Here is a 24,329-nt window from a genome sequence, read left to right as displayed (position 1 = left end):
TTTCCAGGAATGATCATACTCTCAAAATAGTAACTTTTCTAAAGTAAGTAAATGTGTGGGTTTAATATATCATGTACAGCTGGCTCAGCCTTTTTAGCTTAAAAAAAAAAAAAAAGATTATGTGATCCCACCATGAATGAAATGCAGAACTACCTTAAAGATTCACTTAGTTTTGTGCCTGTCTTTTTTTTTTTTTTTTTTTTTTGCGGTACGCGGGCCTCTCACTGCTGCGGCCTCTCCCGTTGCGGAGCACAGGCTCCGGACGCGCAGGCTCAGCAGCCGTGGCTCACGGGCCCAGCCGCTCCGCGGCATGTGGGATCTTCCCGGACTGGGGCACAAACCCGTGTTCCCTGCATCGGCAGGCGGACTCTCAACCACAGCACCACCAGGGAAGCCCTGTGCCTGTCTTTTAACGAACAAGCTATTCTGTTGTTTCATCATCTTCCGTCAAGTCACACTTCCTCCCCTCTTTTTCTGTAAGTAAGATGCCTTATTCAGCCTTAGAGCTAAGATGTATCGTGCTTCCTATGACTGGACTCGATATCTCTACATTTGTTAACTCATTTGATCCTCCCCAACCTTATGAAGTAGATGCAGCAAACAGGCTATACAGGTGAAGAACAGAGGCTGGAAGAGGCAGGAACAGGGACCCAGACCCATCTTTTTTTTTTATTTTTGCGGTACGCGGGCCTCTCACTGCTGTGGCCTCTCCCGTTGCGGAGCACAGGCTCCGGACGCGCAGGCTCAGCGGCCATGGCTCACGGGCCCAGCCGCTCCGTGGCATGTGGGATCCTCCCGGACCGGGGCACGAACCTGCGTCCCCTGCATCGGCAGACAGACTCTCAACCACTGCGCCACCAGGGACGCCCCAGACCCATCTTTTAACCCCACGCGAATTATCCTGTGCTGTAGTCGAAGCCCCACTGGGTCATTTTGCTGCTTATTAATTGGGGGAACATAAAAGGAAATATACCCTCCCCTAGAAGACCGCTAGTATGAACCACTGGCTAAAGCTCAATTGGGGGATTTATTTTTAAATATTAAAGTTCACGCTGCACTCTTCCGTCAGTACCATGGGTCATGAGGAACTGGCCACCAACTCTTCCTGGTCACCGGCACTGGTTGCCTGTGTGAGAATCTGCTCGATGCTCAGCAGATCTCGCTTTGAGAAGATGCTCCACATTTGTTCCTTTCTCAGGCCGCTTCAGTGACGTTCAAGGATTCACTGAAACACTATTGGGGCAGATAACTTTCCTGTGGTTACGCATGAAGTTGAGTTAATCCAGCCAAGCCTGGGCCCTCGGGATGATGGATGCCCAGTTAACCCGGCTGCTGCAGGGGTGGAAGGTATCACTGGTGGCCACAGAAGAAACCAAAGCTGTCTGGCTGGACCAGTAACACACTCAGCCCCTTGACACAAGCAAAAGGCCTGCCCTGGCCAGCCAAGTTTATCCACCACACAGGCCTAGCGTTCATTTACGGGGGCGTCACAGCTCACCCACGAGGCAACTAAGAGGCATCAGGAGACCGCTTCTGCCTGTTGCATTCTTGGGAATAACCTGGTGACTTTAGTTTTATGCAGCTGAGAAAATCTGAAGTCCACGTGGGCTGTGTAGAAGACCACACAGGTATCTTTCAAGCCACATACAGAGCACGCAACTTGAGGTGAACCCAAATACATCCTCCTTCACCATCGGCTTTCTGTAATCAAGGCTTTTTAGAACATCAAGTCCAACCCCTAGTTCTAATTCAGGGGTGCTTGTTGGCTTCTGCTGAGACACTGATTTGATTAGTGGCATTCCACGGAACTACAGACATGAGATGTTGAGCTTACCAGTGTTATGATTTATTTCAGGATTCTGAAATGGGGAACGCACCTATCGAAGGCACGCTGGAGGCTGCGAGATTCTGAGAAAGCATTTCACACATATAAATGGCACACGCGAGGAAACAATTTGCTGATGGTTTCAATGCCGAAGCTGGGGACCATGCCATTGTGCTCTCCACCCTCACGGAGTGATGGCTCCACGGGAAACCGCTGGGATTAGATGATCCTGCATTTGGACACCCATACGCCGCCTCATTTATCTACCTGTGACAGGGACAGTGCTGGAAGAGAATCAAAGATGACAAATTGTTTCTGGTTTTAAAGGAGCTGTTCAGGCTGGGTGTACTCCCAGGGGGAACCAGGTTTCATGCCAGCAGCCATCACTTCATTCTGTTATGAGGCCACATTTTGGCAAACACCAACCGGCAGATGATTGCTGTCTCCTTTCACCAGCGGATTTAAAGACACTTGCTCTGAAAGCCTGAAATCCAGCCATTCTGAAGATGTGTACAGCACAGAGCAGACCTGCCCACACACTGCTGTGAGGCAGGATGGCAGGCATTAGACAAGAGTTCCAGATGAGAGGGATTTTTTTCCCCACGTTGAGGCAGACAGATAACAGGGGAATGATTCTGTAGGATTCCACAGCAGAGATACCATATCAGCAAATGACTCTGGGAAAGACTGACTTGTGTAAGATAAGGAGATAAAAATTCCTAGGACACTGGCCACTGGAATCTGCTTTTGTGGATACAGACCTCCCTCCACCCCAAGCTTCCAACTTCCCTGGGGGCAGGGAGAAGGCACACTGGAGTTTCAAGTTGGTTTCAAGACCCGAGCATAACCTGAGTCCTCCACCACGCCTCTCCCTACAGCCGCTGGTCCAGCCAAGGCTGGGCATCGTTCTGGCTGTGACCCGTCTTCCTTCTTTCCAGCTGATGCTTCCTCTCTGGGAATTGACCATATAATTCATGGTTGATACACTCAGTCCTCTGGAGGTGAACGTTCCTCAGCCCATCCACTTCGTGTTTCTTCTCCGCCATGTGCCGGAATTCGCAAGGCTGGGGAAGTGCTTCGCTACGCTTACATATACAGATGCCAGGTGCCTATTCTAAGCACTGTGCTAGTATCTACTCATTTTATCCTCCTGACAGTCTTTGAGACAGGTACTAATATTATCCTCATTTTGTAGATGGGGGAAACTGAGGCACAGAGAGATTGAGGCTTCGGCTGAAGGTCACCTAGCTGGTCAGTGGCAGAGCCACAGTCACGCCCAGACAGCTTGGCTTCAGGCTCTGGCTGGCGCTAACCCCTTGCTGCTACCTTTCCAACACAACCCGCCTTCAAACACAGCAGCTGAAGCCCACGTGGGTCCTGGTTAGGCCAGGCCTTTCTCCTTCCCAGGCCTCTGGATTCAGTGGATGCCCGGAGCTGGAGCACAGAGCCTGCAATGTGAAAAGACACAGGCTCATCTCCAATCCCCCTGACTGGTTTCAAAGTTCAGGCCAGACGTCCAAACGCTTATTCTGTGTTTGTTTGTTTTGAACATTCCACCATGATGCCCCCAGATGCTTCACAGACGGTCTCTCTGTTTTCCTTCCTTAGGCGAGCATCTGGACCCCTCCCCGCACACCTCCCACCTCTGGCAACACTCCTGCTGCCAGGGACTGATGTTCCCTGCCTCACCTCATTATACACTTCAGCTGAAAACTCCTATTTTCCACGTGGCAGCGAGGGGTATTTATAGCACAAGTCACATGCCAAGGTGTTCTCAAGTTTATCATTTGGAATAATAACCTTGGAGCACAGTCACCATGCCCATTCCACAGATGGGTAAGGAGAGGTGGGAGGTCACAGCAAGGTTTCCAAGGAGTCCTAAACTGCCAGGTCTCTTGAGCCACTTCTATACAATCCTCTCTCCAGATTGCTTTCTCTCATCTTCCTGTTTAACAAACTTAGCGAAGGCCTGGGAATGAGAGATGCTGTCAAGATCAAGTCGTACTGTATCTGTGTCTGCACTCCAGTTCCCAGAATACTAACGAGCAACTCTAAGGTCCAGTGGCAGGAACGTCAATGCTTAGCTTTCTGCCAAAACCCATTCTCATTAGTAGGCTTACATGCATGAAAGACATATGTGGAGTTTTCAGTCTGCACAATTCTCTCATCACCCGTTATAACTAATCAGAATGCTGAGCGGATTTATTCGCGTGCAGAACGCAACCCACCGCCTTCAGCGTCTGCTGAAATGACCGTAACCTTCTTCTGATGGAATCTTCAGGCCAAGAAATAAAAGGTAGATCATAACCTTGTAGGCAGACTGAATAACAGTCCTTCAGAGTCATCACTGTAAGACTGTTTTTCAAATACTTATTAAAGAAAGCTCAGATCCCAGGTGAAAGAGATACGAGAGAGCCAGAGGATGTGTTCGTTGCCCGGAGCCTGGAATTAGAAACTACAAAGGTTGGAAGTTTCATAAAGGTGAATTTGCCTCCGATCGTGGACACACTATTCGGTGGCTGCTGTGCATTTTTTTTCACTGGGGTCTCTGTTCAGGGCAAATGCCCTGGGGTGAGAGTCAGGAGTCCTGAGGACTAGTCCCGGCTGTGCCCCTATCGGTTGTGTGACGTTAGGAAAGTCGCTAAACTTCTTTGAGCTCCCAAATCTGGGGAGCCAGCCCCCAGCAGTCTACCTTACTGAGTTGTTACTCAAATCAAAATGAACACGCTATGAGAGAGTGCTTCGTAAAGACGCTGTAGATATTTCTAAAGATATATGATCACCCTCCAAAGGCGGTAGTGAGAACAGAAGTCTCTCATCTCTGTTTTCAAAGGAATCACCTTCTAGACATACTGCTGAGAAGTGGCATTTGGGAGTGCGACCGCAGAAGACCGTCCACGTCACAGGATTCAAAAGCAGGCAAGAGCTCACTGTTTCACTCGTTCACCATCTCTGCTTACGTTCGCCCTTGAGTCCTTATCTCACCATCCAGTGCAATACTTGGAGGACTTAACGAGCACACAGTGGGTACTCATACATGTGAGACAAACCAAAGAATGCTAGTCTAAAGATTTCAGTCCCTCTGGTGCAGAAAGGTCGTCCATGGGAAAGAAACTGGGGGGATTTCTGGGAGCCTGAGTCTAGGGTAACCAGCCAACTTGGACTTGGATTTCTGGGACAAACTGCTCACTTGACCTGAGCGTCATATTTGAATATCCATTTTGCCTCCTCCCAGCTGGCAGGGAATAAAGTATGTGAACTAAGGGAAGTCTGGTGGAAAGCATGTGCGTCTCTGAGTTCCCAAAGAGTTTATCCCTAGAGATTTATAGCCTGGGCATTTCCCCTCTCCTTTTGCCCCTATTAGTTTCAATTTCCCTAGCTGACACCATCCTTTCACTGTCAGGAATCCAACAGACTCACACCCCTTCTATTTTTCCTGCATCACATTATCACCTCTAAGATAGATCCCTGATCCCTGTTGGTGGCTTCCTGCCACTAGCTAAATCTCCTACCTAACAGCTCAAGGCATTCGGTGCAAAACTGCAGCCTTCAGCAGGGCTCGGACCTGGAGCTGTTGGGCTTGCCCTGTGCAACATTCACCAGCAACACACGTGTGCTGCAGAACTGCCATCTGGATCGAGCACTGACTGGTGCACACAGCAGGGAAATGACATTTTGGGCCACTGAGGAGATGTGATCGGTGGGGATTTCCCCTTTAAAAACTTACAGCAAAAGCCTGCCTGAGACTATTCAGTATTCATAAGTGGAAAGCAGAGATGGCGTTTCTGTTCCGCCAAGAGCAATAGCTATTTATCATAGCAAATGACTGAAATAGTTATATGTACAATGCTTTACTCAGTGCTGTAAATTACGGTACACAGAAGATTAAACTTAAGCCTAACGCTACCCTTGAGCTTCAACAGCTGAGTCCTATAAATGGGTACCCGTTAAGAAGAGAGAACCTTTTTCCTGGTTACTGTTTAAAAGTGTATCTCTATTAAAAGCTTGTCTTAGCCATAAATTACCAGGAAGCCTGCCCCTGGCCCCAGGCAAGCTCTTCCTCGGGGCACTGACTCACAGAGTCACATCTAAATGACACAGTGACAAGCTTGAGAGTCAAAGCATGTGCTGTGCTGACCTCCAGTGGGATGGAGGTAAGAGGGACTTCGCATGGGTCTGAACGAGCACTTACTTCTGGCTCTGGGCCAGGAGAGGGGTGGGAGGGCTCTGCAGGGCCTTAAGGAGATCTTCAAAATTGAAATGATCCCGAACTCCATCAATCTAAAGAAAATGCTTCTTCTGGAATCTGCTGTTCCGTGAAGTATCAAGGAACCTTGACCTGGAGCCGAAGCCCCACTTTTTTTTTTTTTTTTTTTTGTGGTACGTGGGCCTCTCACCGCTGTGGCCTCTCCCGCTGTGGAGCACAGGCTCCGGAAAGCAGGCTCAGCGGCCATGGCTCACGGGCCCAGCCGCTCCGCGGCATGTGGGATCTTCCCGGACCAGGGCATGAACCCGTGTCCCCCTGCATCGGCAGACAGACTCTCAACCACTGCGCCACCAGGGAAGCCCCAAAGCCCCACTTTTAACTAACTACATTTTATTCTCCAAGCACTTGCTCCTCAAAGTGTGGTCCATGGACCAAAAGCGCCAGCATCACCCGGGAGCATGTTAGAAACACAAACCTGCTGAATTCAAATCTGCATTTTAGCAAGAAACCCCCAGGGGGCTTATATGCACATTAAATTTGGGGCAACAAGGGATAAGTAAGCAGGTGTTAACAGGGAGGAACCCCTTGATTTTCACACTGGAAATCATTACAAGTGACAAACAGGATTTACGGGAACAGGTCCTAAGAGTGGGCTGTATGATTCTGAGCTCTCTTTTGTCCAATCCTACTTCAGAACATTTTCAGGAACTTGAAAGGTTTTTATGAGCTGGGAATGAATGTATTACTCTGAACTAGAGATATGACCCGAAACACCCCAGGGTGTAAAACAGAGTGAATTAGCAAAAAGTTCATGCTTTGTAAATCAATCATAATCCTCTTGGGAATCAGGAGGCTGAGAACGCATGGCAATGTTTTGAGCCAGGATTTCAATTCTTTGTTGTAATTACCAGTTGACTTTAAGTGGGATATGTATGTAAAAATCTATGTTGTTTGAGAAGATAGAGATCCTGAACAACCGTATTCTTTATGAGAAAAAATTATTGTTCAGTATACATGTTAAAAACTTAATGCACTAAATAAATAGATAGATTGAAATAGATAGGTAAAGAAATAAAATAAAATCTATTGTGGCCAAGCTAGCAGAGGGGAAAATGGCAAGACGGTTAAGAAAACTGCTAATTTAAGGGAAGGCAGGAAAGGAGAACAAAAACAAATAAAATGCAAGGTACACAGAATGCAAATTAAAAGACAGAGATAAGTCCAAATATATAAAGTAATCACAATAAATGTAAATGGATAAAACTCACCTATTAAAAGACACTATCAGATTGGACTTTTAAAAAAGCCAGCTATATACTACTTACAAGAGAGACACCTAAAACAAAATGACACAGAAAGGTTGAAAATAAAAGATTGGAAAGAGATAAGGCAAATACACATTGACCAAAAGAAAATTAGGTGGCAATGTTAATCAGATAAAATAGGACCTAAGGCAAAAGCATTAATAGGGACGAAGACTCCACCACTAAAATGACATGAGTCATAAACTTACATGTATCCAATAGCACAGCCTGAAAATTGTACTGCAAAAGGTGTTAGAATTTCAGGAGAGACTGACACACAACCATCATAGTAGACTTAAAACTCCCTTCTCAGAAACTATAGACCAAGCGGACAAAAATGGTGAGGATAAATAGGATTTGAATAACAAAATAAACAATTAATATATGGAACCCTGCACATAAAAGAGAGATTATACAAGTTTTCTAATAACATATGACACATTAAAAAGAAAAAAGCATGATCACAAAGGAGATATTCTAAGTTATAAAACAGGTAACATAACTTTCCCTGGCGATCACAAATGAAACGAGAAATCAAAAATAAAACAAGAGTAAGGCCCCCCGTCACCACCCTTTACATTTGGAAACTAAAACTACGCTCCTTAATTACTAATTGGCAATGATGTGATTTTTTTTTTTTCTATGTGTGGCCTAGTTGCTATGGGACCAGGTTAATTTATATGACATTTGTCATGGGTATCACCAGAAACAGGAAACTCCCCAAGCCATTATAGCTTCATTATTTTGTACTTTGAACTAAATTCTAACCCAAAGGGAAGGTGAAGTACCTGACTCCAGGAAGAAAAGAAGGGGTGTGCGTGGGTTAACTACAACCTAGTCGTACAGCACCAGAAGCTGCGGTTGGCTCATTCCCCAGACTGTGCCCTATTCTATCACACTATACCCATCTCTTGCTGCTAGCCACTACTGGCTGGACGCAGAGACTGTCCTAGCAGTGCTCTAGTCACCTGGGCAAAGGTGCCATTCAACTGATGTGGCATCCTACAATCAGTAGGGTCCTGGAACCGAGCAAATTCTGTAGTTAACAGTTTACATAGGACCCTCTGTCTGCTTGTTCACAGGGCCAAGCACTTCTTAAAAATGATTGCGGAATGCTGCACAGGAGACACACAAGAAAAATATAGGTCCATGTGTCCCTGGGGTAGAAAGCCCCCCAAATCGATCCCAAACCAACCACTTCCTCTGGACTGTGCTGCCAGTTCAACACAATTCCAGTGCTGGCTGAATAATGAAAGAAATATTAAAAAGAAAAACACCAAACAACCTAAAAAGAATAGAATGCAGGATGGGGTGATACTGATCAAATCGCACTGATGATAGGTCTGCAAGTTCTGTGGGCCAGCAGGGGCGGGGGAGATGGAGCAGTAAGAAAATAAAAGAGAGGACCAGAGCGCTTCTGCCTGTGCCACGGACACCTGTGGTGGTCAAAACAGCCCTGTGGTTCCCTGGCTCACAAGCAAGCCACAGAGTTGGGGCAGCTCTCAGGGGACCACTCCCCCTGCCCTGGGCCTCCTCACTGGTCTCTCAATCCTTCTCAAACATCACCAACACTGCCCCCCATCAAAGAGTATCCTAGGCAGAGGTGTGTCGTCAGCACAGAGGCTTCCCACCAACTACCCCCTCGGGTGAGTGTCACAGTGGTAAGCACATGACACGGGCAGCTGAAAAAGTGGCACCAGAATTTTCAGAGCTGCTGTCCAGGTCCTTCCCCTTTCAACGCTCCGGTGACTTAATTCATACGCACCTGGAGAGAGTGCCGCCATCAGACGATGCCCTAGAGCTGACTGTCATGCAGGTCACTGAGTCAGGGGTCAGTCGGGGCTGGTGTTAATGGGACCTCACTGCTGGGGACTGGGCAGCAGGGCTCCTGATGGGGGCGGCTTGTTTGAGAGGGATACCTACGGGGTGGGGACAGCCACTTAGCGAGACGAGTGGAAAATCGTAGCCACCCCACCAGGGAAGCCATACTCATCTGAGAAAAATGCATCTCTGGAGAAGCCTCAGGAATTTGAAGAAATAATTCCTGGGAGAGAAAAGCAAAGCATCTACGATGCTAATAAACAAGCAAGTAACAGGGTTAGTCAGAAACCAACCCTTAGACAGAAGTCCATAGCTCCAGTTTTGTAAAACAAAGACCAGAGTTGCTTTCTCTGGAAAAAAAAAAAAGATTATTCATTCCACGTGAAGTAAGATTCATCATAGTGAAATTGTTTACTTATTTTTTCATCATTTACTCCCCTCGATTTACATTTTCCCCTGGATGTATTTATTTCCCACGCGTCTCCTACACAGCAATTCCCCAATGTGCACTCATTTTTCAGTAGTGCCTGGCCCCATGAAAGACCAAAGGAAAGGCCTTGGGCAAGCTCTTCACTACAGGATTTCCTCAATTCCAGTATGCCACCGATGGTAAGAGGCCACATCAACTTAACAGCACCTTTTCCAGAAGAGAAAAAAAAAACCCTGCCATAGTAAATATACACATGATATGGGAAGAAGCACTTGGACTTTAGAAACAATAGGGCTGGGAACCTTCTTTAGAGACTCCCTGCCCCGCCCCCCCAGCCCCAAGGTGAGCCTCTACATGGTGCCTCATATGTGACACTTTGGGAGGGAACTCTCAGTGACCCCAGGCAAAGCACTCAGAATCAGCTCCCGGAGCGCATACTCCAGATGCTCTTCCAAAACGAAAATTGTGATGGTGGAGTGGCAGTTTGGATGGGAGCTGGGCTCTAGCATTAGGGCGCGAGGTGAAAAGGATGGATAATCAAGCCCACCCTTGAAAACCCTTCCACTCATAAAGTACGGTAGATATGGTTTGGGGAGAGTGGGCTCTCTTCGTGGCCAGTTTCTCCTCCAGGATTGGAAAAGAGCTTTGTTTCTCTGCTTGGACACCAGAAGAAGGAGTGGGCTTGTATGTGGCACTGCACTATTAATCCAAAAAAGTGCATTATTATTATTATCATCATCATCACCATCACCCAGTGCACATGGGTGAACTCTGATAAATTCAGAGCGATGGGACTCCAAATCGAAAGAGGCGCATTTTTGTTTTTTACTGCAAGACCTCTGAGTGCTCTGATGGACTGACAGCTGCCGAGACCCTCCAGAGGGTACTCTGGCATGCGGTCTTCCCCAAGCATGTGTGTGCCCCCAGACTCCAGCTCTCAGAGCACAGATGCACTACTATGGGGAGGGAACGCTGCTTCGGAAACCCTGTTCTGCGCATTGCTTCGGATGGGGACAATGCCAAGATGACCTTTTGAATCAGTGCTGGCAACATTCTTCGCTCTCATTTAAATAAAGCGATGGCTGTTCCCCTAATTTTTCTCGGTTGATACAGCTCCGAGGAATGGAAGGGAGCAGACCATACAGCGAGGACAAGCCAGTGATGAGTCAGAAGCCGGGGGTCATGTTACAGTGTCAGCCTTCCAGAACTCAGCTGTGGTCAGGGATCAAAGGAGCAGCCTCACCAGTGCTCAGTGAGGAAGGACGGTTCCCCTGCATCAACCTCTCCAACTGCACCTGAACGCAGACAGTCATTCTCTTTGAAGGAGCAACATCTTCTAAACGAATGTCCTCGCTTACCCATGGAATGTGGCTTACTCACAACTGGGAAGCCAATTTCCTTCCATGCTCACTTTCTCCCTCCTTTCTTCCAAGATTCATTTTTTAAAAAGTGTATTGAGCACCAATAGTAGATTCAGCATTCATCGTGTTAACTCAGGGAACACAATGGTGAGCACGATGACAGGACTCCTTGAAACTCCTAGTCTGGGGGGCGGGGGTATCTGTGCGTGCGCATGCACATGCAACAGGGTGGATAAGTAAACGAGCATTTGCGATGGCTGTCATATATGCGAATCTTGGTAAAGTGGGGAGTGCCAAAAGCACCTGAATTGGGGTTGGAAGAGTCCTTCTTTCTGCCTGTCTGTGCCCCAAGTCAGGAAATGTGCTCCAGGCTGGGACTCAGGGATGCAAAAGACACAGCCTCAGCGCTTGGGAGCTCAGTACCTAGTGCTCACAGGTGACTGCTGCACAGTGATCGGTACCATAGGATGGGGGGGATGCAGGGGGCACAGGGACCAGCTAACAATTTAGTCGGGTGGTAGCTAAGCTCAGCAGAAATGTAGGAAAACACTTAGGGTGTTGCTAGCCTAAAAAGAGGTCTATCAGTGATGTAAAAATGAAGTCATCTGTACTTGGGAAAAAAAATCCAAAGACATTAAAATGGCTATTGTCAAGGTCAACAGCAGCCTTTAGTGGCAACTAGCGACCTCTTCTCTTTTCTCCTCTCACTCAACCGCTTGGCATCTGACTGGCTCTACAAAACACTTTCTTCTCTTGGCTCCCATGCTGTCATCTTCTGCTGCTTTTCCTACCAGGTCACTGGCCATTCCCCTTCTAACTAACCCTAAATGTTGACCTCTCCCTTTTCCACCTCAATCCACCAGCAAATGTTGTCAGCTACATTTCCAAAATAGATCTCAAGTTTATCCTTTGTTATCCACCTTCACAGCTATGCATCAGTCCCTATGAGGTCTCCCAGGCTCCAAGCAGCCAGAGTGATCTTCTAAAAACACAAACCAGATGATGTCTTTCCCTCACACAGGGTCCTCCCGTGTCTTCTCACAACACCTGGAATGAAGCCCGAACTTTGGGCTCTGCTCTACAGGGCTCTACAGTAGTGGTCCCCCCACCTCTCTGAAGCCCTCAAACACACCTCACCTGGTGTGCTCTACCTACAGCTCAATCACATTATTGTTTATCAATACATTATTTAACCTACCAGAACACAGGCTTCAAGAAACCCACACTCTTTTTTTTTTTTTTTGTGGTACGCGGGCCTTTCACTATTGTGGCCTCTCCCGTTGCGGAGCACAGGCTCCGGAAGTGCAGGCTCAGCGGCCACGGCTCACGGGCCCAGCCGCTCCGCGGCATGTGGGATCCTCCCGGACCAGGGCACGAACCTGTGTCCCCTGCATCGGCAGGCGGACTCTCAACCACTGCGCCACCAGGGAAGCCCTAGAAACTCACACTCTTATTTGTCTCATTCACCACTGTATCTGCAGCATTAGAACAATGCCTAGCATACAGTAGGTGCTCAATAAATATTTTTAAAATAAATTAACGAATCAAAGCTATGTGACTCTAGAGAATGTAATCCAAGAGATTCAGCCTTCAAGAAACAGGCTTGAATGAGATTATAACTGTAAGTTTTTTTTTTCAATTAAAGATGAATTCAATAATACTAAAGTAAAAAAAATGCTAAAGTTATGAAGATCCTCTTAATCTATCTCTAAATTTGAGCTGAGCCGTTATATATGCTTTTTTTTTTTTGGCCATGCCATGTGGCATGTGGGATCTTAGCTCCCCTGACCAGGGATTGAACCCGCGCCCCCTACAGTGGAAGCACGGAGTCTTAACCCTTAACCACTGAACCACCAGGGAAGTCCTTGGTTTGTTTACTTGTAAAATTTTACCTGGTTTACAGAAACTTGCAAGAAAAGGGAATTCCATTGAATTTAGAGGAAACCATCTACTGTTTGACGGGGGGAGCGTCTCATGGATCTGCTCATTTGCTGGAGATGAACAAGAAGCTAAAGACAGAACTGATGGTGGTACCCACTCCACCTCTTCTGCAAGCTTGCTTCTTTTTACTTTTTGATATTTAAAGGTCTATGCAAATGCTGTGGCTCTCAAAACATGAACTGTAACTGATTTATTCCTCCTTTCTGAATTCCCTCAAAATTGTGCCCAAGTTCTTTACCTAAGCCAACAAGCAGACAAGATCAGTGGCATAGGTTAGAAAGATGAGAAAGAAACAGGGAGCTCAGGTGCCCCCAAGCACTGCATTTAGTCCCCAGCATCCTACAGGGGACCAAAACAACCTTTCTGTATGGAAGTGTAGTTACACTGCTGCAGGGAGTTTGAGATCCAAAACATTGAACCAGTACAGTGGTTAAAGTGATCTAGAGTCAGACATAGATTGGAACCTTGGTTCTGCGACTTACATCAGCCTGATTTTGAAGAAATTTCCTAAATCCTCTGAGTCTCCCTGTCCTTGGCTGTGAGATGAGAATACTATGACCACAGCACCTTAGGGTGGCCATAGGATTAAATAACAAAAATCTTAGCATATATAAGTGCTCAATAAGTACATTAGCTTTATTGTTGGCTTTGGTATTTTTGTCTGCCATTAGCAGAGAAAAAAGAAAAGCCAGGGTTTGGGACCAGGTCAGCCTGCTATGTTCTAGACACACCTTTAATTCTAATTAGAGCAGCGCTAAGTTCAAAATACAAACATGTGAAGTGGAGCAAAATGTGGCCCCACTTTATCGTAGATTCTTTCAGTTGTGATGCTTGATTTAAGGCAGAACCATTTGTTAGTCCGTGATTTTTTTCCTTAGGGATCTTCTTATTATAGGGATTTCCTTAGGATCTCTCGTATGACTGCACTTTACCAGGGACAATGGAAAGATGAAATAAGAAGAAAGAACAGCAGACATTGTTTCTGATCATAAGGAACCCGAAAGATATATCAAGCCAAGAGTTAATTCTGAATCGGGGATCCATTCATCAAATTAAGGTTAAAAAAGAATCCCACTAACAAAATCAAGTTTGCACAGATTCACTCATTCTTGCCAAGTCTTATTAGTTAATACTGTCAGACTTGACAAAGAATATGTTTGATGAGACCAATTTACTTTAATTATTTTATACGTCTCTGGTATAAATAATCTAGTCTCATAAAAGACAACCCACAATAACAACAACAGAAATTTAATCTCAACAAATGAATTCAATTTAATTGACCAAAAACTCCAGCCCTGCTCTGTGGCAATCTACACTTTCAGAAAGGAAGTTCTGGCAGGATAATTAGCCGGTGATGATACCCGGGAAGCCCAGGGGCACTGGCATTGGGAGGGACGACTTTCTCTAGGGCTCAGAAGCACAAATGGTTTGTTTCCTGCTCAACTAGAGGTCACCCGGAGATAGACAAAATAAAAAGAACAATTGCAGGAAACCTTGGAACCTCGTTAATGAGGCTTCCATGTGTGGCACTGCTGGGCTCTGCTGCTCTGGGTACCCACCGAGCATCGGCATCTGGATGTGGATGGGAGGGCTGGAGGTAACAACCTCCAGCAGCCAGTTGCTGTCACTCATTTATTTTGCAGCCCAGCCCCTCTGCTTCAGCTCACAGTTCATTAAATTCTACTGCATCACCATCAACATGCAAAATAGCTACTTGAAGGGCATTCAAAAATATAATCAGAAAAGGGAATAAAAAGCCCTCTCTGAGAGAGAGGGACAAAAATTAATCCTCTCTTGTCTACTGAGTGACAACTAGGTTCTTTGGTTCTAACATGTATATTATTTAAGTAGCAGTGACATCCAACGATTATCTCTGTCTGATGGATGGGGTGTGGGGCTGTATAGTTCTCTGCTTGGAGGGTAAGCACCAAATGTGGCTGAAAAATTCTGAAGGATCTGTGTATATGGATAGGTTATTTCTTTTGCCATTTTTTCCCCTTTTTTGATTTTCAGGTGGGGAGGACTGAGACTTTATGGACTTCTGCAACATATCTTGTTTTATGCTTTGAATATGACTGTGATGGGGAAATTATCCTGATGACCCGTGCACACACACTCACTTGAATGTGGAGAAAAACTTAAATACAGAAAAGCACAAAATATGATAGGACAAATGGAGATGTTATATTTTATGGCAGTGGTTTTCAACTGGGGGCAATTTTGTCACCTAGGGGACACTGGCAATTCCTGGAGACAGTTTTCGCTGTCATGACTGGGGGTGGGGGCTGCTACTGACATCCAGTGGATAAAATACAGGGAAGCTGTTCGACATCCTACAACGCACAAGACGCCCCCATAACAGAATTATCCAGCCCCAAATGGTAACAGTGCTGCCGCTGAGAAACTCTTCTTCATGGTAGTTCATTATGTAAATATATTAGGAGATAAGGACAGAAAAAAAATCATACTCCTTTCATTTAGGCAAATCATACAATTCCATAAATGCCCAACCCAGTTACAACACCACAGCTTGGATCTGCCTATTATTCTTCCCTTTACTTATAATATTTCAAATTGATTAAACGTATGCAACTACTAAAAGTAATAAAAATATGTTTCCATTGCAGGTATCTTGCACCTCCTAGTTTTGAGCTTGCATACAGGCTTGTGGACACAGATGGGAACCCCCCTGCCCCCGCTCCCCCCCCACACACATGCACACACCACACACAGAGGATTCTTTTCGGAAGATATGGTAATACCACTCTCTCTGGGTTGAGGTTGGGACCCACAGCATCGACACAAGAGGAGGAGTCACAAATGTCACCCTCACACTCCATGGTAATCATAAGTGAATATTCTCTGGAAGAGATTTCATTATAAATCTCTGTAGCTTATCACTTGGTTAACAATAGCTTAACTTTTTTTTTTTCCTAAAGTAAACTTTGTTCCACCACTGTGCTAAGTACTTCCCACGTGCGAGTTCCTTTAATCATCACAACAATCTTACGAGATAAACTACGATCCCATTTTAAGAATAAGGAGACTGAAGCACAGAGAGGCAAAGTAACCTGCCCAAGGTCACACAGCTAATAAATGGAAGAGCTGGGACTTGAATCTAGGCAGACTGACCCCAGGAAGGCTATTCCCAACCACGAGGCTCCTACATCGTGTCAGTGCGTCAAAGCCACAACTTGGGCTGGACAGCTACGAGAGACAGGGATGCCTGCCGAATGGGATCAGGACGCCCAAGGCAAGGCTTTTTCTGTTTTCCCCTTGTCTACGCCTAAATAACCTCATCAACTAACCTAAGCGACTTTAGAAACAAACCAATTCCTCAAAATCCTAGATCTCCTGGGTAGAGGTTTAAAAAGTATCCAAAGGGCCCATGTACAGAGGAAACGGACCTAAGGGGCCCACACAGATAGGGTGGCACAGAAAATGGCCTGCAGGGAGCCCCTACCCCTACATCAAGCAGAGGGTCTCCTGAGCAGTGGGCATGCCTACTTTTTACGTCTCGGACACCAGCTTGGGGCACAAAGTCAGGAGCAACAGGAAAGCAGACAGTGCTGGGAGCGGGGCTTCACATGACCCCCATACGGGGAGGCGGCCAAGGCCAGATGGACCTCGGCAGGGACCCCAGAGAGACACTGGGAGCTTCATGGTGTTTCCAAAGGAGCTGACACTGGGGCCGCATGTGAATGTAAACCATACTCATAAAAGGCAGATCCTCAGAACTCCTGGCAATGTAATCATCTTCAGGCCAACAAGTCCTGCCTCAAGAGTGTGGGAAGCCGAAGATGAATCACAGGCCAGAGTCCGCAGGCTGACCTCTGCGCACACATCCCCCGAGACAGGGAGAGAAACGAAGGCAGGAAGCACTTGACTGAATTGGTTTTCCCATTTTTCATAAGAAACATTCAACTTAATAAAAAATAGCCGAACTTTATTGACAATAATAGCTACCCTTTCTTTCTTTCCTTACTATGTGCCAGGAAACTACTTTATCTCTGTTCTTCATAGCAACTCTGCAAGGCAGGAACTATCGCCTTCATTCTAGAGGAAAAGGAGGCTCAGAAAGGTCACGTAATTAGCCCAAGGTCTCACAGCTAGTAACTTGGGTCTGTTTGACTCCAAAATTCATGATTTTTCCACAATGGCTTTCACTGTTTCACATTACTTGTCAACCTCCAAAGTCCTCAGAACCAACTGCCTACACACACACACACACACGCACACACACACACACACACACACACACACACACACCCTTATTTCATTTAACTTAACCAGGTCACTGAAATCTTGAAGGCTGCCATGCATCCATCTCTCTGGATATATGATCCCTAAAATCAGGAGCTGAATCACAGGTGCTAAGAACGGGCAAGTTTCCAAGAGAACACAGGTCCAGTCCCCTGTCATTTAAAACGGTGACAAGTCCAGGGTCTAAGGGCTGGGCAAGGCCCAGCTGGGATCTGGCCCCAGGTGTGCTGGACCCTGGGCTGTGTCCCTCCCACCGCACCTCAGCTCTGCTTCCCGGGGCCACAGCCGGGGATGCATGAACGCATTTCTAGGTGTTGGGAATACAGAGCTGAAAAGGTACATCCCGAGTCCTGAGAGGATCCTAGAAGCTGGCGGATGTGCTGAGACAGTCCACAGATAAGTGAAGTGCGCGGCAGAAGGTGGGAGGCATTGGAGAACAGAGTTCTATGGATATGAAGAGGGATGAACCGCGTCCAGCTGCTGGCCATGGGGAGATGGCACGGGGAGAAGAGGAATGAACGCATGCTCTGGGTGTGCCTGCAGGAAGGCGCCTCTGGCCAGTCATTCCGCACCAACAACTCCCCCGAGGCAGGCAGCGCACCGATCTTATGGATCAGGTGGAGAGACAGGAGGCTACCTGCCTGAGATCACGCAGTTAATGAGGGAGTCATGTGAACTGCTTTGCCTGCCTCCAAAGCCCACGTTCTCTCCACTTTAAAACTTCAGATGCTGTTCTGCGGAGCCCTGGCGGGTTGAGAGGCCAGGAGTAGGCCAGGGACCCCAATTTCAACCTCTCTGGCTCTGCTGTGTATCTATATCCGTATTTGGGTTCTACAGATGAGACTCCGTTTGACAGAAAGCTCTGCTGCTAACAAGATCGAGTTTGAAACCCTGTACTATGATGTGTTACCTGGAAGGCAAGTGGGTCAGGCCTTTGAGTTTGGGCTGGGACAAGAAGGGCATGTGACCCACGCTGGGAGGCAGTGAGGGACAATGGCTAGGCAAGCAGGCGGGGCACGCACTTCCCTCTCTCTGGAGCGACGCGGCCTGCGTTCAGAATCAGGCTTTACACCTGCTTAGCTTTGCAACCCTGGGCAAGGTGCTCCTAAGCCTTAGCTGCCTCAAGTTCAAAATGGGGGTAACACTGGTACCTACTTCATGGGGGTGTTGAGAGGGTCAGGATTACACGTTCAAAGATAAAGAAAACATATAGCATGGTGCCCGGCACTTAGCACAGTGCCATTCTCGTTAACTTGCTGATTACAGCGAGGCTAGTCATAGGAGGTGAAAGAGCAAAAAAGGAAATACTATGACACCATAGGAGGAATTTTTAGGGCAACTAAGAAATCCTCACTGTTCCGGGGTGTTGCTCTCGTTCTGAGCTCTGCCTCGTGTTCTCCTGCCCTTGATAAATGCGGGCTGCGCACCCGAAAGACGAGGGAGGCTTAGGGGCCTCCGTCTGCTGAGATGTGGCCACACCCCCATCGCTGCTTGTCAGCTGATTCAGCAAGAAGCTCAATGGAGACGGGGCTTCGGGGGATGAGATCGGTGACCCCAAACCCCCAAACTAATTTACTGCCACGGTTCAGGAGGTGGCCACAAACCCCCTGGCTCTCCCCCTAAGCTCAACTTGCTCTGGCACCAAAAGGCCTAGGACAGAGGGAGGCACATGTCTCAGCCCGGCCGAGCCCCAGAGGCCTCCTTCGCTGGCTAGATGAGGCCTTGCCTTGGGCGGAATTCTGCAGGGCACAGTGGGGTCCCAGGTCCCTTTTAGGTTCTTGCCGTCAGGGACCCTGCCAGCGAATTAAGTTCCCAGAGGAGGTTGTGACGGCTTATGGGATTTCTGTCTGTCTTGTTCACTGCTGCACCCCAGTGCCCAGAACAGCAGCACATCCCATGAATGAATGAATGACGATCCCTTTTGGCATCTTCATGAGACAAACAGAAGCAGGGGCCGCGGAGCTTCCACAGTCCCCCCCTGACCCAGCAGTTGGGTGGGATCTTCCTGCCACTGCTCTGCTCTTGACTCCCTCTCCTGTCACCCCAGCTGGTAGCACCACCGCCGGGCCTCTGACAGCCTCCCTGGGAGAGGCTTGACCTTTTCTCTCCTCCAGGGAGAAGGAAGGGTCATAGCTACAGAGCCTCAAGCAAGAAGATCAGCTCGTGCCCAGCGCACGACTTGCTCCTGTGTCATGCTCATTCTGCCAGAAACGAAAATGTTGGAGCTGGAAGCGCCCGCGGAAGTCACCTCTTGTGGAAGAAACGAGGAAACCAAACACTGAGACATTTAGCAAGTAGCCCCAAGTCACAGAGCTGGCTGCCAGGAGGGGCAGGAGACCTGGCCTCTCAACAGAGCTCTTTGTACGGCACTTTCCAGGAGCCTCTATGCCTGTGCAGGTCAGAGAGTCTCAGAAGCCTGGATTCTCTATGTATTATAAACACAAAACACACCTAGAGTTTACGCACAGACGCAGGTTATACATATATATGCAGCTATGTAAATGACATATACGTATATACATGTTCATAAGTGATATTAGGATATATATAACTATTCTGTAGTCCCAAATACATTTACTAGAGAGCTTAGATAAGCCCATCTCCTTTTATTTCATACCTGTTTATTACAGGATGGTGATAACTGCAGGGCTGGGGTAAAATAAGAAATCCTGAGTGTGAGAAAGGGGAAGCATGTAATTTGCAAAAGCGTATTTGATATTATAATTGCTTTGTTTTTTTTTTTTAGGCACAATATTTAATGTGCTTTGAAATTTAACAGTAAAGAAGGGCATTTGGATTTTACGTTCAACAAAAAAGGAGGAGAGTTTAAACCAAAAGACTGGGAACTACTGCTGGAACTCAGAGCATATGACAACTTTGGAAATTGGCTGGTCCAACACCCCGTGTGAAGACAGGAAACCTCCACTCAGAGAGGTTAAGTCACTTCCTGTCTCAGATCAGTAGCTGTTTATTTGCTATAGGGGAGCAGCCTCGTGGAGGTTATCTGTTGTAAGTCCACACAGCACCTGCACTGAAGGAGACCAGCATTTGCTGCGGAACAGCTGAAGGGAATTTCTCACTTCAAGGATATAAAGATACAAAGGGAAAATGAGTTCCCAAACAGGCCTGGCTTTTTTTTTTTAACAAGGATGATTCTTGGAAGAGGAGAAGCTGAACCTGTGGCTTTGCTACATGCATTTCTCGAGGGGCAGCAGCCCAGTGGTCCCACACGGGACCCAACCCTCCTGTGTGTCCATACAGGGAGACTCCGCCGTGCCCTCTCTCAGGGGGACCCAATGTCAGGTTGCGAGGCTGCAGGAGGGACTGCTCGAGCCACCACTGACCCTCCCCTTCGTCATCTGCAGAGGCCACCACCCATCTACCTAAACAATGAGAGGCTTTCTCTCTGGTGTCCCGGCAGGACTGAGTGTGTGGGCAGAAGGACTGCAGCTTCTAAGACAGGCAGCCTGGGAGCAGAGGTAGAGCCCCAGGAAGAATTCACCCATAGCCTTGGGCTAAGACAGACCCAGGGCCAGACCACAGGGGACGGTTCCTCCCTGATGTCGGACACTGGCCAGTGCAGGAGTCCACTTACCGCAGTGGGACTGGAAGACCTGCGGCTTGACGACCTGGTTACAGGCACTGCACACCACGAGGTAGAAGTCGTCGTGTGCTGGGTAGTGGCCAAACAAGTGCATATCTGTGGGGGAAAGGAAAATAGGTTGTTTTGAAAAAGCAACCAAGTCTCAGAAGGTGGACGGTTTCTTCTTGGCATTTCCTCGAGGACAGTTTTTCAAACAAGACGCGCAGAAAGCAATCATCTTTACGAAAGGGAAAGCAGTTTCTCCTAATGCAGCTCCCTACTCTCAGGGAAGCCCGTGCCTCAGAGAACCCCTCCTTATTTTCCTTGCAAACAGACGGCTACCCCTGTTGGTTTGGTCAGCGAGGTTGGGCTGCCTGGAATCACATGCTATGGGGAGTGACCCTGTTCTGAAAGAGGGCCCTTGGGTTAGCTGGGACCCAACGAGGCTCTAGTCATTTTAGGATGGGGGAGCTCCTCCAAACCCATTTCAGCGTAGGCAGAGCCCTCCCAGGTGAGTGACGGGGCGAGAAAGACTGGAGAGACAGAGGAGTCATCCTGGTCTCGGCAGCTGCCTGGGCTCCCCATCACCTGTGGGAGACTCCAGGGTAAAAGGAAGTGTCCAGACAAGTGGCTTGTCGGCCGCCATCATTACGCATTCTTTATGTGGCAAAGATTTCCCGAGTGCCTAAGTGTGCCGGGTACCGACCATGCTGGGTTCCAGGGATAACTGGTGAACAAGAACGAATGCCCTGCTCTGCTGCAGCAGAAAAGAGAAGAATTAACCGAATCACACAAGTCATCACTTGGTTGTTACAGTGGTACCTCCTAAGGAGGAGATGTACAGGGTCCCATGAGAGGGTGTGGCAGGTAGACCTAACCTTGTCTGAGGCATTGGAGAGGCTTCCCTGAGGAGGGGTCAGAGAGAGAAAAGGCCAGGGGAGGGAGAGGAACGTTCCAGGTCTGCCGAGGAAGGAGATTCTGTGTGTCAGCAGAACCTCTTGGCTGGAACAGAACAAGGGGGGAGCCCAGAAGGTGGAAGCCTTGTGGACCAAGGTAGAGATTCTGAACCTGGCTTTAAGATCACTGGGAAGCTACTGAAGGTTTTTAAGCAAAGAAGTGACAGAGTCAGATGGACACTGTTAGAAGATCAGTTATGTGGCCTACGAGACACAATCACATAGGTCCACACAAAAACCTGCCCACGCGTGTTCACTGTAGCATTATTCATAACAGCCCAAGGGTGGAAGCAACCCAGATACCCATCAACTGCTGAACAAATAAATGAAATGTGATCTACCCATACAATGGGATATTATTTGGGCATAAAAAGGAGTGAAGTACTGATACCTGCTACAACATGGATGAACCTTGGAAACATATGCTAAGTGAAAGGAGCCAGTCACCAAAGCCCCCGTATTATATGATTCCATTTACATGAACTGTCCAGAACAGGCAAAACTAGAGACAGAAAGCAGATGAGTGCTTGCCTTGGGCTGCGGGGGGCCCTGGAGGGAACTGTCGGACAGCTGCTAAAGGCTACGGGTTTCTTTGGGGGTGATAATAATGTTCTAAGATTGATCGTGGTGACGGCTGCACAACGCTGTGAACACACTACAAACCACTGAACAGCACGCTTTAAACGGGTGAATTGTGTATGTGAATTATGTCTCAAGAAAGCTGTGTGTGTGCAGGGGGTCAGCTTGGAGGATTCGGTGGTCACACCTCCTCGCCCACCGTGGGGTGGGGGGCACTCTGCCGGCCTCTCCTTAGCTGACTGGCTCCAGGGCCACTGAGAGCAGGGTGGACAGAGGAAATAAAAGACACGTTCTGCATGAAAGTCTTTGCGTCGCAGAGCTGAGCTTCCTCTCCCCAGCCCCCCCATGCCCTCGTTTTTTAGACTCAACCTGTGTCTTTACTGAAAACCACCGGGCGCACGATGGTTCTCCCAGCTGCAGGGCGAGGCCACAGGGAAGCCAAGTTCCTTCTGATTCGGGCACGGCTCATTTATAAGCCAACACAGGCTTCCAGTGCAGCCCCGATGCTTAGAGGGAAATGGAACCGACCCACTTGTCACACGGCCGGGAGCCAAGACCCCCACCCCAGAGGAGGCTGGACTGAAAGGGTGAGAAGGGCCCCCATTGCTGGGTCCCCTCCACGTGCGAGGAACCCGCACACCTGCGGCGGGATGCGGACCAGACCGGGGCACAGGCGCACTGAGCCTCTGCATCATCTGTGGCTCTGGTCGCAGCCCATCATTTCCCCTCTAGGACTCGCCTCTGTTTCCACTCTGACTAAGACATTACCGGAGGGGAGCGTTATTAGTCAGTGCCTGGTATGCGGAGGCCTGTGGAACGAGGAGGCCTGAGAGAGAACCCAGCTGTTACAAAGGCCTGCGGCGTGGGGAGGCCCAGGCCGGGCCCACCCAGCATGTCCGGGGCCCTTGCTTCAGAGCCTCCCAGCGCACAGAGGATGCACCCGGTCCCACACTGCTGACACCACTCCTGCTTTACATTTTATTTACAGATTATTTTTATAATATATAGTCTTTTTTTTAATAACAAAAGTGATCCATGTTCTTTGAGGATACATATGAAAAATACAGAAAAGCCAGAAGAAATAAAAAAAAAAAATCACTGGCAATCTTTATTAACACTTTGCATCTTATTTAGATTTAGTCACATTTTCTATCCAGGAACATGTGAAACCAGGAACTGGCAAGGGCTAAGACATTTATTTATTCAACAGCATTTCCTGAGCTGCCTTCCAGCCTTTCTGCAATAGATCAGGCTAAAAAGGCATGAAAGAAATGCATTAATTAAAAAAACAAAAAAGCGCATCCACAAAATTTTCATGAGCACCTACTCTGCACCAGAAGCTGTGCGGAGTATGGGAGGCTGAGAGCTGTGGGCGAGGAACGCACCTCTGCACCTTTGTCGTGCGCGCCTGATGATATGCCCAAGGCCTGTCAGGCCTCCAGCTGCCGTCCCATTTCAGGATTCCTCCAGGAACCTGTAGACCCCACCCCCTACACGCACCTCTAGGTCGAGAGTTGAAGGTGAAGGTTAGGCTGGTCAGAGACTGGCCACCCTGGGGGTGTCCCCTTCTAGGCCCTTCACTCCACTGGGACTCTCCTTGGTTTCCTCCAGGGCAGTTTCAACCATGCACACGCCTGCTCAGAGCGTGTCTCCTGTGGAAACTGAGAGGACCTGCTGGCCTACTTGATTATTCCTTGGTGATCAGGCCTTAGAATCTCCTCGACAGGCTGCCCAGGCTCTGGGAGAGCCTGGCAGATGCGGAGCGAGATAAGGACACCTGGCTTCTCAGCACCACCACGTCGCGGGGCCAGGCCATCTCGGTCCCTGTGTGTCTGCTTGGGGATGAGGAAGGAAGGCCGGGGAGAACTGGAAACTACTATGTCTGGCATCATGCTAGGCATCCTATTATTAATTCTCCCTCTCTCTCTCTCTCTCAATTTACCACCCAAATAGAGCTGGCAGCTCACAGTTTAAAACAGGGGTGTGTTGACGTGGGCTTGTACCAGCTTTCGAGAGCCAACTGTGCAAGTCTCCCAACTTGTTCAGTGAGATCAAG

General features: G+C 48.0%; 1 protein-coding gene across 9 annotated transcripts in view; it reads right to left on the bottom strand.

The window, feature by feature from the left end:
- The window catches only part of ATXN7L1 (ataxin 7 like 1), a 360,884-nt gene that overhangs the window by 252,854 nt on the left and 83,701 nt on the right, over positions 1–24,329 (bottom strand). For all 9 annotated transcript variants that reach the window (XR_012334179.1, XM_033862906.2, XM_073810165.1 and 6 more), the window contains exon 4: positions 20,751–20,855. Coding sequence is in view for 8 of the 9 variants with exons in the window: in XM_033862906.2 (XP_033718797.1) it covers positions 20,751–20,855 (105 nt within the window). In the remaining variant the exon portion in view is untranslated. The remainder of the gene's footprint in view (positions 1–20,750; positions 20,856–24,329) is intronic.

Source organism: Tursiops truncatus, chromosome 9, assembly GCF_011762595.2.
Source record: "Tursiops truncatus isolate mTurTru1 chromosome 9, mTurTru1.mat.Y, whole genome shotgun sequence".
Classification (NCBI taxonomy): domain Eukaryota; kingdom Metazoa; phylum Chordata; class Mammalia; order Artiodactyla; family Delphinidae; genus Tursiops; species Tursiops truncatus.
Note: the sequence above shows the minus strand (reverse complement) of the source record. Positions and strands in the feature narration are given on the sequence as shown.